This window comes from Macrosteles quadrilineatus, unplaced genomic scaffold (assembly GCF_028750875.1).
Source record: "Macrosteles quadrilineatus isolate MER2022 unplaced genomic scaffold, UCM_ALF_1.0 Scaffold_3__2_contigs__length_128488019, whole genome shotgun sequence".
NCBI lineage: Eukaryota > Metazoa > Arthropoda > Insecta > Hemiptera > Cicadellidae > Macrosteles > Macrosteles quadrilineatus.
In genome coordinates, this window is record NW_026542596.1 from 24904341 (window position 1) to 24920666 (window position 16326).

At 36.0% G+C, this 16326-nt stretch overlaps 1 protein-coding gene across 9 annotated transcripts in view; it reads left to right on the forward strand.

Moving 5' to 3' along the window:
* LOC128988365 (NAD kinase-like) overlaps positions 1–16326 on the forward strand; it is a 103815-nt gene that overhangs the window by 34523 nt on the left and 52966 nt on the right. The window contains exon 2 of one of the 9 annotated variants that reach the window (XM_054409594.1): positions 14787–15094. The exons of the other annotated variants lie outside the window; for them this stretch is intronic. Within the exon in view, the coding sequence (XP_054265569.1) occupies positions 14943–15094 (152 nt within the window). The 5' untranslated portion in view covers positions 14787–14942. The remainder of the gene's footprint in view (positions 1–14786; positions 15095–16326) is intronic. 9 annotated transcript variants of the gene reach the window in all.

A 16326-nucleotide genomic window follows, 5' to 3' on the forward strand; every position in this document is an offset into this window, starting at 1 on the left:
ACAGTTATAAGAGTGGGTTAACGAGTTTACCTCTGTATCGTTATGTTAGTAATATGTGCGTTAAAGTAAATGCGTAACGGATAGGTAAATGTAGTAACGACTCACATGCAAATTCTTTAATACTTCGGAATCGGTGTCGAATGTTTTACGGAATCGGACCGATCAAATGTTTTTATTGTTTTTAAATAATTTTGAAAATTCAAAGCCGAGTCAATTAGAGTTAGATAGTGTTGCTGAAGCATGAATAGTGCAAAGAAAATATAGTGTAGTCATTGTATTTCTGTAAAAGATATTTGCTAAATCATACCAACAAAATGTACAGAATGTTATCATTGATGTAAAATACAGTGCATTGTGTTTCTCTATTGTTTAATTCTTTTACTATCATTTTTCACAACAGAACGCTTTTTTTATGCCCAAGCACGTTCTGGAAGACATTTATGTACGTACATTAACATATGACATTATTTTATTGATTTGTATTATCCTTAAACGACGTCGACAGTATAAAATATTACAAAACGGTATGAATTAACGTACCGCATCTTTAGGATACCAGAAATCCTTCGGTGACTCAGGCTCGCGGTGTAGGTAGACAGTGGAATGAAACAATAGTCTTGGAATCCTGGCACCAGGACCCCGGGATGGTCAGCTGTTATATAACAGCTGGCGCGGGCCCTGACCAACATTTATTGGGGACATTCCATTCCTGCATGATTCAAGATGACGTCACTCGCAGGTGAAGCAACTGCAGTCATCTGCAGAGCAAAACTGTCGTGTCAATCACAACAATGTTGGAAATGATAAAATGATCGTATACTTAATGCGTCTTAGAACATCCGGGAAAACAGGTTAAGAGCACTGTCTCAGTGCAGATTTGTCAATTGTGATACATAATTATTACCAAATGCTCTCATGGGAGTAAAAGTATACTTTTTTTATCAGAAACTAAAACAATTAATGTATAGTTTTGCAGCTTTAAATTAAGTATTCCGGTCTATAAAAAATGATTAATTACAATTAATTACAATTAATACAATAAATACACACTACGTAAATATAGAAATGTAATAAAATCTGTAATCAGTAGTACCAATTTACCCGAATAATCTTAAACACTTATCTATTTTCCTAGTGAAGCTAGAGATTGGAATAGTTCGGGCCAGACGACTATTTGAATAAAGATGACGAGATCATTTAAGTGTCTGATTTGAATTGGAAATTGCTCCAGCGCTCAGAATTTTTATCAGTTGCAGCACACCGGGCTTTGTTTGATATACGCTTATCAATATAAATCATTCTTTTTTTTAAGAACTTATCTTTTCGTAGGCCTACTTGCAACTTGTTTGATTGTGGTTCAGTGAATAATTCGCATGTTTGAGAATAGTTGAGAATAGTTCAATGCCGTCAACAGAAAGATGTAAACTTGTTTGAGCAGGAAGTAACGGGAGGAAGGGGGTCGGAACTGTTTCAGAGTACGGTAGTCCTTGTTTAGGATACGGAAAAGATAATAAATTAATTGACCAAGTTGTTTGGATCAACATTACATTTTAATTTCTCGTCTTAAACGTTAGTGTGTGTGTGGCTATTTCTGAGGTTTTTGTACTGATGTTTAATAAGGTTTGCAAACCGATAAAATAATGGTTGAATAAATTGCAATCTTTAAATCGTGTTGATATATCGTTATTAGTTTCATATTGCCTAATTGTTTTACACAAAAAATTATACACTAGGCACCCTGTAACAAATAACAAGAATATCACAAATCAAGCGAACAAAACTTCATTTTATTTATGTCTCGCTAACAACATCAACGCATCAACAACAACGACAGTTACACAGCGTGTCTCGCTAACAACATCAACGCATCAACAACAACGACAGTTACACAGCGTGTCTCGCTAACAACATCAACGCATCAACAACAACGACAGTTACACAGCGTGTCTCGCTAACAACATCAACGCATCAACAACAACGACAGTTACACAGCGTGTCTCGCTAACAACATCAACGCATCAACAACAACGACAGTTACACAGCGTGTCGCGCTAACAACATCAACGCATCAACAACAACGACAGTTACACAGCGTGTCTCGCTAACAACATCAACGCATCAACAACAACGACAGTTACACAGCGTGTCTCGCTAACAACATCAACGCATCAACAACAACGACAGTTACACAGCGTGTCTCGCTAACAACATCAACGCATCAACAACAACGACAGTTACACAGCGTGTCTCGCTAACAACATCAACGCATCAACAACAACGACAGTTACACAGCGTGTCTCGCTAACAACATCAACGCATCAACAACAACGACAGTTACACAGCGTGTCTCGCTAACAACATCAACGCATCAACAACAACGACAGTTACACAGCGTGTCTCGCTAACAACATCAACGCATCAACAACAACGACAGTTACACAGCGTGTCTCGCTAACAACATCAACGCATCAACAACGACAAATTACTCAGCGTGTCTCGCTAACTTCTTACAACGCGTCGTTACTTCCAAGCTGATACTTTGCCTAAGAGTGTCTTTTGTCATTCTAAGCCAGTGTGAAAATGTATATGGCTGGTAATATTATGTTTTAACGCTATAATTATTCCAAAGGTAAATTCTAACTAGCCCCGGTTTGTATCGCAAAGATTTCATCTTGGTTTTTACGTATAATCAGCGGGTGAGGTTCATAACTCCAAGTTTTCATAACTCCAAGTACTTTTAAATACAACATTTCATAACTCCAAGTAAAATTATGTCCAAGTAAATTAAAACCAAAATATCATAAGACCAAGTTTCATAACTCCAAGCGTTCATAACTCCAAGATTCATAAGTCCAAGTTAAAATAAAACCAAGTAAATTAAAATACAAAATTTCATAACTCCAAACGTAAGATTTGCAAGGACCACAAGTCCAAGTATCATAACTCCAAGGGTTCATAACACCAAGTTTCATAACTCCAAGTGACAATGGGTACAGTCCGTGCAGGAAGCGATAACGTACGCACACACACGCACCCATTACACACACACATGCTGGAAGAGAGTTTCCGATGTTGGCGAGATTATTCGAAGTGGTGCGTTCCCTGTCGCTTTGCACGTTCGTCTAAATTGTAATACAAATAGTGAGAGGATGAAATTTACATATTTAAATTCTGCGTAAACTGATGTTTAATACTATATAAATACAATTTAGTTCGTGCAGATGATTAATGTTTAATAATGGAAAATATGAAAAGGTTGTTCAATGTAAACATGAAAAAGTAAGTGAGCGAGGATTTTTTTTATTTTTTGGTCAGATGAAAACTTTCAGCGAGAAAAGTATAGATAATAAGATGTTCTTCAATTTTTGTTCCAAACATTTTTTCGTAAGACTTTTAGTTTGTCCAATAATCGACTTAGATGACCACCACGAGGTATGAATGAATTAGTTTACGCGCACAGTATTTTAGCAATTGCCGTCTTCCAACAACAATATTAAGGAAATACAGTATTAGTTCACGTTTTAAAATTTCTAAACTATGAAAAATATTTACTCTTAACTTCTTCAGCTGTATGTACGAAATTTCGAAATTTTTTCTACATAATATTCGTGGTGCACAACGCAAATAAGTCGTAGTGCCTTTTTTCCACTATTTTTCATCTCCTATTTTCGGAAAAAATTTAAACAGTATTAATCCAGGTTAAGGTTTCATCTTGTAGCATTCATTTGTAAATATAAAATTTGATTATAGTTACAATTACTTGTTCCCTCATAAATCTTTATTCCGTAACAAATATGAGAGTGTATGTTAGCAAAGTAAATTGTACGCAAAATGTCTGTAGTGCATAATGGGTTTAATAAAAAAATACCATATTTAAAATTTTAAAAATACTATCTAGATTTGTATGATCCAAACAAGTGGATATAATCTATAGATAGGTCTAAACATTTGGATTTCGAGACTAAATTATCATAGAAATAGGTTTTTGAGTAAATACATCTATACCTAATACCAGATTGTTTTATTTGAGTTAAATAGAAGGTATTTATCATTTAGGTATTATTGAAGTACCTTAATGAGTTAAGTACTTTAATATAAGAATTGATGTCGTCCAGTGGTCAAAACTCGACCACAATCCAAATAAAATATGTGATGATTGTGTACCAGTCTTCAATTTGTTTTGATTTTCTGTATATTTATCGTTGTTATTGCGTCACCAGAATTTTAACTCATAATCCAAATGTTAGTTTTTTTGTTTGTGTTAAATTCGTTTTCGTACTTATTTTTCATCAAATTGTCTGTCACAATTTTATTTGTTCAATTGGTGTATTTTTTGTTTAGTTGCAATAATGTTAATTATATTTACCTGAGAAAATGCAAAGTTAAAGACCTTCTGTTGTTCAGATGATTTTTGTTTCCCTTAGCATTATATGAATAATGATTAAAAGCCTTCAGGTAAGGGGCTCTTGGATATTTTCATAGGCTATTATTAAAATTGCTTGACTTTTATGAAAACATAGATTAATGTCATTGACGTACCAGATTTATTTGGCTTTAGAGGGCTTTCCTCTGCAATGATCACAAAGTTAAGTCCATGTTTCGTAATAAAATTTGTAGCACTTCGGCTAACATCCTCGTTCATAGTTTGTAGGAATCTGAATCTTGTAGGTGTTCTTCATTATACAGGCTAATGACGATAGTTAATTCTTTAAAAAAATATTATCTCTATTTCTTCTACTAGGGGGCGTTCTATGACTTTTAATGTTTCAATAATTTGCAAATGGGTTCTTTCAATGATTTATTTTTCAAAGATTTAATTTTTGTAGGACGCTTTTCTTTGAAATGCAGTTTAAATATTGACAGCAATTAAATTATACAGCTGATCAAAATTTAAACAAATATGATCTTCATAAGGATAACATGGGAACCTTCAAAGCCACTGGGGTAGAGCCCAAGGGACTTTTTCAAATCCAGTTCAAGGCCAGTTTGCAAATCTACGCGACACGCTCTTTCCAATGATACGTCAATGGATAAAATCGGTTAAGAAATGACGGAGGAGTTCAACCGACAAACTTCGTGTTCGCGTATTAATTATATAGATATACGTATCACGTTTCGTTTCGCATACAGGTAGGAAATGTCGCTCATTACGAAAATCTATATAATTAATACGCTACATGAAACTTTGTCGGTTGAACTCCTCCGCCATTTCTTAACCGATTTTATCCATTGACATCTCATTGGAAAGAGCGTGTCGCGTAGATTTGCAAACTGGCCTTACATTTTTTGAAAAAGTCCCTTGGGCTCTGCCCCAGTGGCTTTGAAAGTTCCCATGTTATCCTTATGAAGAACATAATTGTTTACATTTTGGTCAGCTGTTTAATTTAATCGCTGTTATTTATTTTTCAATTCAATGAAACTCATCGAGTACATTTATTTACTATTTGAGTTTGTGTAAACATAACCTCCAAGACGGATTTTGTTAGTATGGTTGTACAGTATCTTAAATTTGTGTATTTATTTATCGTTGTTTTGTGTAGCTATGACGGATCGTGTTAGCACGATTGTAACATTTATCGTTGTTTTGTGTAGCTATCATTTGTTTATTTGTTGTTTTTCTTTCTTTTATATGCCTCCGACGTGACGACAACAACACATATAGACAGGAGGCGTAATCGTGATAACGACCGCAGCTCACAGAACAGTGGCGAGTATTAGGCTTAACTCATCACAGTCAGCACCTGACCCTGGACAATCTCAACTATTAGGTTACAAATGCCCCCTAACACTACCCCAAAACGACTTTTCGTTCTCAATTGGCCCTCTATAAGTGACCTGTGTTGCCTGTACAGCGAGGCATTTTGAGAAGGAGAAAACCGGCCCGAATGCTTTAGGTTTATCAATAACGAAGATAAACATAGTCTGAGTTACACACCGGTAATCTTTGAGTTGACTCTTTTAAATTCGTTGTAAATATGACTGTTATTCGTTTTGAAATATCATCTGTAATATTTGCAATTGCTTGAATTCGAGCAACATGTACACTAGTATTTATTAATTCTTTTAATAATGACTCTAGAGAAGAGTTAGAAAATTAAAAGGTGTAGAACAATACAGCTAACAAAAGTGGTCCTGTAACATTTGGTCATAACTTGAACCCATATGACATTATGGATCCTTTCGTGTTCTGGAATTGATGGAGAGTTGCGTGGAGGGGCGAGCAGGGGCGTGTGGGACTTTTTTAGTATCCATACTGGCAACCTGCCTGCCGCTTACTTCGAATTGTCAATGTTACCAACATGACGTGGCTTCCGTGCCCCGTCTTCTGAACTGCCCGTTTAAAAAATGTAAATTTAAGTAAGAAAGGCCTATAAGTATAAATATAATAAGGCACAAAGACTCTATCTTTTACAGAAAAAATCATAAAGTGACCAATTTAGCTTTGTTCAACTGAAGACTTCGTCAGGAAATCGATTTTTTTGGGTTTCTGATGCAGAATTGTCGGATTTCTTCGACTATGGCATTGCTTGTTTTTAGCTGGCCAGGTGAATGTCTTTTCAAAACACTACGGTGCTACAAAACTCATTAAACCAGCTTCAAGTTTCTTTATTATCAAGTAGATTTATATTTATTTTAATTTAGTAATTGATATAAACTCTGCGAACCACAGATTACAATCTGTGCCTTCTGTTGCGCCGTAAACGTCATACTGGCGACTGGCGTCAAGCGTATGAGTCACAATAGCGGCCTACCACCGCGCACCTGTTTTGCTCATGCCAAGGTCAAAATTTCCTCCCTTGCTACACGGGAAACAAAACTTAGTTGTTTTAACTTCAATTTGACGTATAAAATATTTAGTTACCTTGAATAGTACTCAATCAATCATTACTTAAAATCCCGGCATTCTTTTAAAAACACCCTGTATTTTCTGTGGACACCTGCATTCCATCTTTTCCACTCATATTGGTTATTCATCGTTTAAAAAGCGTCCTCAGCAATTACTGTTTTGTCGTTTGGCATTCACCCAGCCACAGATGTGTAATTATTATTAATTAATTATTGTCCAATGTTTCACTACATTAAAAACTTTCTTGGCAATTTATAAAGAGTATTCGAATATCCATATATATGAGACAAAACCAATAACAAGGATACAACTGGAAAAAGAATATACATATCTATTTAATATTTATATGTATATATGCGACATTTTCTTTTTGCCACCCTACACAGTGGTGAACACAACGTTGTAGGCTACCAGTTTTTCTTGTCAATGTTGGAAGAAAACCAGTGGTTCTCTAAAGTGATAATTTAACTATTATAATTGTAAGAAAATTGCAATATAATAATAACATCTTAAATATAGTATTACTTTTCAAAATTAATCCAAAGAAAATCAAAATTACTGTGGCAAGTGTCATTTATGTAAATTAACCAGCCGTACATTATTTCAACAATGGACATGGACTTCCAGAACTTCAACCCTTGCCTCTCCACAGATCCTGCCAACTCTTTGCAGTGTTAACATCACTTAATAGGACATTGTGCTTGACTTAAATTAAATTCATCCCAAAGTGTAATCTAAATTTTAAATTGTATATAAATTATATATCAAATTAGAAGGAAATCGTTTTAGCCGTTTTCTATATATATATGATTAACAACCATTAGTAATTGAACGGCGCAAAGCGAAGCTCTTATACTACTCTCCTTTTTTTTGTTTTACAAATACCTCCTGAACGGCTGAAGCGATCTACACGAAATTTAGCACGATCATAGTAACCAACCATGGGAATGTATAAATCTTAAATGGTATAAATTGGACCACAGGGCTTTTCCCTACGTGAATTTTTTTTTTTTTTAATTTAACATGGGCCTTATGGGACCATTGGTTGCTATGACTTTATTTGCGAGATAACACTAAAAAGATAAACAAGAGTTGCCACATATGTTAGTCAAAGAATCGTTTAAAAAGTACATTACCGTATAGGACACAGAAAAAGGGAAGAACAATAAGATTAATATCATTGAGCATAATTTACTACAAAATGAAAACAACCAATAATTATGGTCGCCGGAATAAGGCTGAAACACCTTTGACTTTAAATAATCTAAATATCCATTACATTTTAACCAAATATAAGCCTACCATTGAGTTATATTTCCATTTAACTTGCAATTCCAAGTAGGCTTTCCATTTCAGTGAACTAGACTTACAATTAAATAATGCAGACTTTGAATAGGTACTGCAATAATTAGGACTTCCATTAATATGAACCGAAGATACCACTGAGTTTAGATGCTGCAAGTAGACATTCCATTGACGTGAACCAGACGTAACATTGACTTAATATACTGCGAATCGGCACTCCGTTTATGGGAATCAAATTAACCATTTCTTTGGATCCTGCAAGTAGAAAATTTATTTATGTGAACGATGTGTACCATTGAGTTTGTATACTTCAAGTAAACAATTCGTTTAAGTGAACCCGACGTATCATTGACTTTGAATGCTGCAAATAGGCATCTTATTTATGTGAACCAAATGGACCATTGACATTGGATACTGCAAGTAAATTTCTCATTTTTGTGAAGCTGGTGTACTATTGATTTAGGATACTGCTACTGCAAATAGACATTTAATTTATGAGAACCAGATGACACATATATACTTTGAGGTAGACAATACATTTAATTGAACCAGACTTGTAATTGACTTTGAATAACGAAATTAGACATTGCATTCATTTGAAACAAAATATATACTAATGAGATTGGATACTGCAAGTATACATTTCATTTACGAGAAACATATGTAACATTGACTTTAGAAATTATCTGATTATTATGTCTGCTATCTGCTCAATGTTGCAAGCAGACAACTGCATTGTACACTTAGTGTAAATTACCTGAAATGTAAAGTTAAAACTGTGAAACACAGGAACGTTTCTCATCCAAAGTCCCCGTGCGATCTCTAGTGTTCACTTGGTAATACATGTGTATTACAAAGTATAGGGTGTTTTCAACTCCCCACGTGAGTGTTAACGTTTCGTAAAAAGTACAAGTTCCTGTATAAGGTAATGTTGTTCTTTTTGCGAAAGACTCTAAAAGTAATGAAAGGACATTTTTTATTTACATTTATTTCGATAACAAACAAGTGTTTTTGACATATAAATAAATTTGTTTGCACAAAACTTGTGTGTATTACGACCCCCCCCCCCTAAAAACTGTTTTTTAGTAGTACATTTTAGGGGAAAAAAATACCTTTACCATTCACAGACATAGTATAATCTTTTAAAAATTATATATTTTCCGGGTAGTACATGTGCTAGTTATTCAATATCAAACAGTTCAATGACAAAATACATATTTTTTAATACAACAAATGGTTTATATGCAAAACTTGACCAAATACACACACAAACTGCAGTTGGTAAAATAAATATATTATTTACATTGTATAACTTAAAATAAATAACTCTTTCATATTGGAAACAGTATACAGTAAAATAAAAACAAGCCCATGGGGCGTAGCCCAAGGGAAATATGAAAATTAAATTATATTATATTGCATTGTCTTCCATTTGTGGGCTATGTTTCAAGTTTCAAGTCTCTAGCTCATCGGGAAGTTAGTATAAAATTGATTGCAAAATTTGTACCGGACAAGAAAGCGAGCTAATAAAAACGTTTTAATAAACTTAAATAACAACAAAAAATGTTATTTACCAATTATTAGTGTTAATACAATTATAACAAATATGTAATAACGGGGTGTCAAAAACACCCCACGCGAGTACATACGTTAGTAAAACCCGCGCGAGTAGTTAAAGGTTAAAGTACCTTTAGCATAGAAGTAAGAAGTATAGCAATTAATTAATCTGTAAGTATATAACAAAATTACATAATCGTTTGACAGGCGACGGTAGGTATATGGATACAGTGATGCGGCAAAGGCTGCTGACAGTCAGCGGAGCGGACAGCGCAGGAACTTGTGGCGCTGACTGTACTACACATTCCACTTGGAGATATGAGACTCCACTCAGCTTTTGGAGTTATGACACTCTGGTTTAATTTTTACTTGGACTTATGAAACTTTGGAGTTATGATATCTTGGACTTATGAAACTTTGGAGTTATGATCACTTGCACTTATATTTTTCTTGGAGTAATGAAATTATCCCTTTTCGGGTACTTGTAGTTTTGAAACTGTGGATTAAATATAATTTGGAGTTATGATCTCTTGGACTTATGAAACTTTGGAGTTATGATCACTTGGAGTTATGAAATCTTGGAGTTATGAGATGATCCCTAATCAGCTAAGTCTGAATAGCGTTTGCTTCAAACGTGTATTGGCGTGTATTCAGTTGTTTACCAGCTTGTCAAATAATCGCTATTTAAATTCTCTTTTGGTATGTTATGATTTTGTAGCAAACTCATCTACCTAAATTCAGCAAGGTTATAACATGTTTTTGCATTACGTTCACTATTAGATATATCGCGTCATGTATTGTTGAGCTGATCACTTTTTCCCTTTTGAAGATTTTATTATTCTGCGTTACCACACTTGCTATATTGTACGTATTGCTATTGACAAGAGTAGGGTGTCAAATTTAACTACTTCTACATACAGTATTGCAATAAAGGTATTTCAAAAGCGGACTTTCCTGCGTACACTGAAAAGCCGCTAGCACGATGTAAAAGGAGACTATCTATTACAAGAGTCCAGAGATTTTCCACAATGGCCTTTTGTTGGTCAACTCCAATTTATTCTACATAATGTTGAACATGAGCAATTTATGATTTAAAGTTTCTCTCAACAATTTGATGCCCACCCCCATTTAACGGAACACCTTCCTTCATGTAATCTAATCTAAACTACGTGTGGCCAAGGTGTTTGTAGCATGTTCCAAACATTTCTGTTTTAATATCCGTGGGTCTGTATTGCTTTTCTGAAACTCATATTTTTAATATTTGCATAAAATCGGCACCGTTTTACAGAGCTAAATCTAGATCGTGTCCAAATTATGGACAGGATGAAATTTACTTTATAAGGAAAGTTTAACAATAAGCATCTACTATCAGTATATGCACTTATTCTGCGGAGAAATCGATTGATAATTCTCCTGATCAGCCGGGAAATCTGAAGGCAACTTCCTAACGGTGAGTGTAACATTTTACCGGAAGCATCGACGAGTTACGTGGCCGACTTCCGTCGAATCTCGCGTTCAACATTGAAATTCTTACCTCGGTTTATGAGACGGAATCCCGCCGCTGCAACCTCACGTTTCCTCCTTGAAACGGTGCTCAGTTCAGACGGACCCCCGTCGCGAGAGCCTTTAGTTCTTCAGGTTCTGTGCTGTGAGTCGTATCTAGTTACCCTTGGCGAGCCTGGCTCCCCTTGTGGGTAAGGAGCATAGCCCCGAGTAGCTCATGACCCTACATCTGTTTTTGTGTATAAGTCAGGTATTTTCAAAGAAATTATTCACTTTTTATGGGAAAGTAGCCGAAACCCATAAAATGTTTAAAATTCCAGGGATCCAATGTTGTTCTTCAAACCGCTCTGTTAAGGGACAATTTTCAAGTAGATAGCTTATCGTACCTTCTAGCATATGTCTACTGCTAAGGCATTGCAGTTATGCAATTTGCGATGTTGATGTCGTCCTTAACAAAACAAAAACATAACTCATCGTACACCGTTTCATTCACAATGTTGTTAAAATGTGTCTTGTGTCATATGAACAGAAATTTGTTGATTTGTTGAGTCATATCACCTAAGTTGATTCTCCCGAAATCATACACCGTAACGTATCCCTTTCTGGGGTGCTGACCGCTGGGGTGTAATCACAGCTTCCAGTACGAACCCGGTGGTTGTTGAGGAAGATGGGTGTCTCGAGATAGTTCCCTTGTGATGGCAGTGCAGGGGTGTGGCGCCAGGTGTCACTGTTGACCATCGCCCATCCATCACATGTCCTGACGGCTGATGGCTGATGGCGTGCGTGTGATGGTGATGCAAGGGTGTGGCATTGGGCGGTGTTCAGTGTTCATGTCTGATGGTCTCCGCCTCACGACAGCACGAAACGCACGCTGTCCGGGAAGGGAAACAAGGCCATGTGATTATGTCAGTTGTGAAACGTCTTCCTTGCTCAGGAAATTGGGTTTCCAGCATGAGCAACGCGGGTTTCCTGTCCCCGGAGACTGGACAACTCAGGATCTTCAGTCACGATGATTAATTGGTATCGGTGTTGGATTAAGTTATTACGCTTACGTTTTGGTAAAATAATGCTAATTAAATTCAAGCCGATAGCTCTGTGTTACCCTGTACAATTCTTTTACGCAGTTTGAATAATGCTACACCAGTTGAATCATTTTACTCCCCGAGGTAAAGTACGTAGAAGTTCGAGGTCTACTATCAACCTAATCTTATGTGTGCTTCTATTTGGTACAGACATACTTCTGCCAACAGGCATCTCGTTGTTGGTCTCTACATTTTTGAGGATGGCGTATTTCGATGGTCACCCTTTACTGGTTTTCATCATCCTCGTTTGGCCCCCCATTATACTACCCTTTTGTAAAAGTTTTCATCCCTAGACACATTCTTTATGGCAAGCCCATTCCCATTTATGTGTTCATCACTTTACGGAGGCTACTAAAATAGAAGTTCACGTTGTTTAAAATACTCCTCCCATGTAAGCTACTTCAATTACTTTGGAAACTACTAATACTTACGGTGACAGAAAAATCTCGTTGCTGAAGAGTTAACTTCCAAAAGTCACTCAGATTGTCAGATTGTCCTTAGGCCTATTACATTTTTACTCAAAGTCTAGTCTGATCTCTATCAAAAATGACGTTTTGTGATTACCAACCATATTTTTTCCTACAGTTACCTAACAATGTACATGTTCTCTCACTGATTTGAGAAAGCAAAGTGGCCAATTCGCTCATCAGTGAGACAATGTTAACATTGTCTCACTCTAATTACTTTGTCTCACTCCAGATTTGCAACGTGAAGGCACGAAATAGTGAGCGCGTAACATGCAGGCAACGTCGTATGCGCGCGAAATACGTTGGCAGCACTGGCTGTAAATCAACTGGTCAGCTGTTGTACTGTTGTATTTGTCACTTCACATTAAATGTTATATTAATAGTTCACTTCTGTGTAAAAATAGGTTATGTTTCTTCACCAATTTATTTGTTTTATGGTAACTGTAGGAAAAGTATAATGTGCAACTCGAGTTCAAAGTACAATTGCCTCACTCGAGAAACCATTCCTCACTCGCCTACGGCTCGTGAGTAAGGATTTCTCTCGAGTGAGTCAATTGCTCACTTTTCTCACTAGTTGCACAAATAACTATTATTCAACGTATACTTTCTTCTAGCTACCCTTTGTTATATTGCTACGACACCTGTCATTGAACACTCTGTAGACCTTTCCTAGATCCTTGGAAAAAAAATGAAATCTTCCGATGGTCCTGCTCGTTTTCAAATGAAGTGTTCCCTGTTATAGCCAATATGTCTACTGCTACCACACTTATCGTTTAATGTTGAACACTTCCATACGGTATTTTCCTCCATGTTCTGACGTCTGGGATGACGTGTCTGTGGTCAGCCCAGGGTGCAGACCCTGACATTGCCTAGAGGACGACCTATATTGTCCAAGGAGGCCGCTCCCTCGTCCTCACTCACATCATATCAGTTATCGTTGAACACTTCCATACGGTATTTTCCTCCATGTTCTGACGTCTGGGATGACGTGTCTGTGGTCAGCCCAGGGTGCAGACCCTGACATTGCCTAGAGGACGGCCTGTATTGTACAAGGAGGCCGCTCCCTCGTCCTCACTCACATCATATCAGTTAGTTTCCTACACTCGACGACATACGTTAGACAGTTAGTGTTTGGGAGATATTGGTGAAATCTTTAGTGAAACTTTCGTGAGATCAAGTGAAATCGCGAGTGTTATCGTATTATTGGTCTCAAAATTTGGCATTTATAGGTACCATTTTGAATTTTTAGAAACTATCTGAAACCCTTAGCGAAAACCTGACCTGCATTTAGATAAATGTTTAGCTATTTCAACCGATTACCACTATGTTATGCAACAACTTTGATACAGACATTGACCCTTTATCATAGGTTTTTATCGATTACATACTGTACTGTAGAAAGCAAATTTGACTTATTGATTCGATATCGATGAATCGATTAACTGAAATGTTCGACGGATTACTCGTTTCCTGTTATATGTTTTTAAGCTTACTATATTAATAAGGTTCACTTGATATGGATGAAAATAATGATTCCGGTTTAATAAATACTATCCATGCTACTGTGACGAAGTTTCACCTAATTTGTTTGTAAAATAATGTCATAAGATTGTAAACATTAGTGAACACCTCGGATAGTTATTATTCAATTAATAATTGAATGGTACTTTTTTGTTCCGATTGCAGTTTGAAACAACCAATGTGTCACATTTGTGCTCAGAATTAAATAAATAAATAACTTGTAAATGCCAAATTACGTAATAAGAGCAAACATATAAGAGTAGTTTGAATAACGAAGTAAACGGTTAGCGCGGTGTTATTCTTTTTCGAAGATGTATCAATCTTCTTGTAATTATTAAACGTTAACTTCATTTTCTAAATAAATTAAACTTCCTTATAAACACCGATTTAATCTTTTCCTTGATTAAATTCCAAATATACTGTACAAATTAAGTACATGTACATGAGGTTTGCAACAGCCAGTTTTGTCCAACAGCTGGTTTTCATATTGTCATTTTGTTTCAGCAACAACAATTAGTAAACATGTTATTTGGTTCGTGTGTAAAATTATTTTAGCTTTGAAACATTTTGCACCAAACAACTGGATGTTACCTGCTTGTCTCTTGTTAGTGTGCTGTGCGTGTGTGTGTGTGACAGTGTGAGACAGTGTCAGTGTCAGTGATGTCGGAGTGTGACAGTGCGGGCTGGGTAGGCTCGGACGTGGACCTGAGTGTGTTGAGGTGCCGAGGACGACGCCGCGGCGGTGACAGTGACGACGACAGCGGCGTCTTCTGCTGGGACGACTACAACAGGAGGCGCAGGGACACCTGGCCGTGAGTATTGTGTTTAGCGGGCACAGAGCTTTGTGTATTGATCTGACCAACAGTTTTTACTAACAACAGTTTACAATGATAATCTTTAATTGATATTTTCTACAACAAGGCATTCTTCTAGTATTCATCCATGATTCTTTTCTTATCCAAGAATAATTATTGTCAATGATGCCTTTTATTCGTTGAGCATTCTTAAATTACACTTTAACGATTCCACTGTCGAAATTGATATTACTGTATAACTTTATCCGTTATACAATACAAACGTATTGTTTGAACTTTATATATAGGCCTACTACGCTTAACATTTCGGAAAATTAAACGTTATTATACACAGCCTATGCTGAGAAAAGTGTAACGTTTTTCGATGGTTCGAAACTGGGCTACACAATGCATCATACTCCATTCTACACCCATACTTCACTCGTATTTGGGTTAAAATACGCACGTAGGAAGCGTTCCCTTCTCAAATGAATGAATATGAATATTTAAAAAACTTAATGGCGTCATTTTATATTATTCTTCATTGATCACTTTACCCAACTTTAGTCATCTTCGACGCGAGAGTGGACATGCTATATATTTACTGTAGGCCTATTGCATTGCAAACACCTAGCAATACAGTATAGATTACTGTATTAACAATAATCAACTGACGCCTGAACGCCAGTTTGAAAGAAGAATTTAGATGTCTTAAAAACAGTCAATTAAAATAATAATTAGGCTAACTAAAATACCCCCGCCGCAGCAAACCTGCCGACTAAGCGAATTTCCATTTGTCTGAATTGATTTTCAGTTAAATATATTAGGTAACATTAGGTTTAACGAGTACCTAGGTTTGCTGCTACAAGGAAACTATTAGTGTGTTTTTGAGTAAAATATTGATAGCTTAGTACAAAATGAATAAATTTGCCAAGTTTGATTCAAAATATATCCATAAACAAGCAAACTACAACATTTGACAATATTCTCCATAAGAATAACATGGGAATTTTAAATTTACAATTTTTTTAATTTTCTCCGTTACTAATAATCGAACAAAAATACTTTTACATACTAAACTATTTGTTTTTTTTAAGCTCTTTAAAAAGGTCTAAAGAGAAATCGGGAAATTTTGTGTTTTGAGGGTCAAAAGTGAAAAAACCCAATTTTTACCCCATAAAACCCCGTAAAGCCCCGTTCCCATGGTCCGATCGTGCTGGTTCGCGAACTCATTCAAGTATATCCCCCTT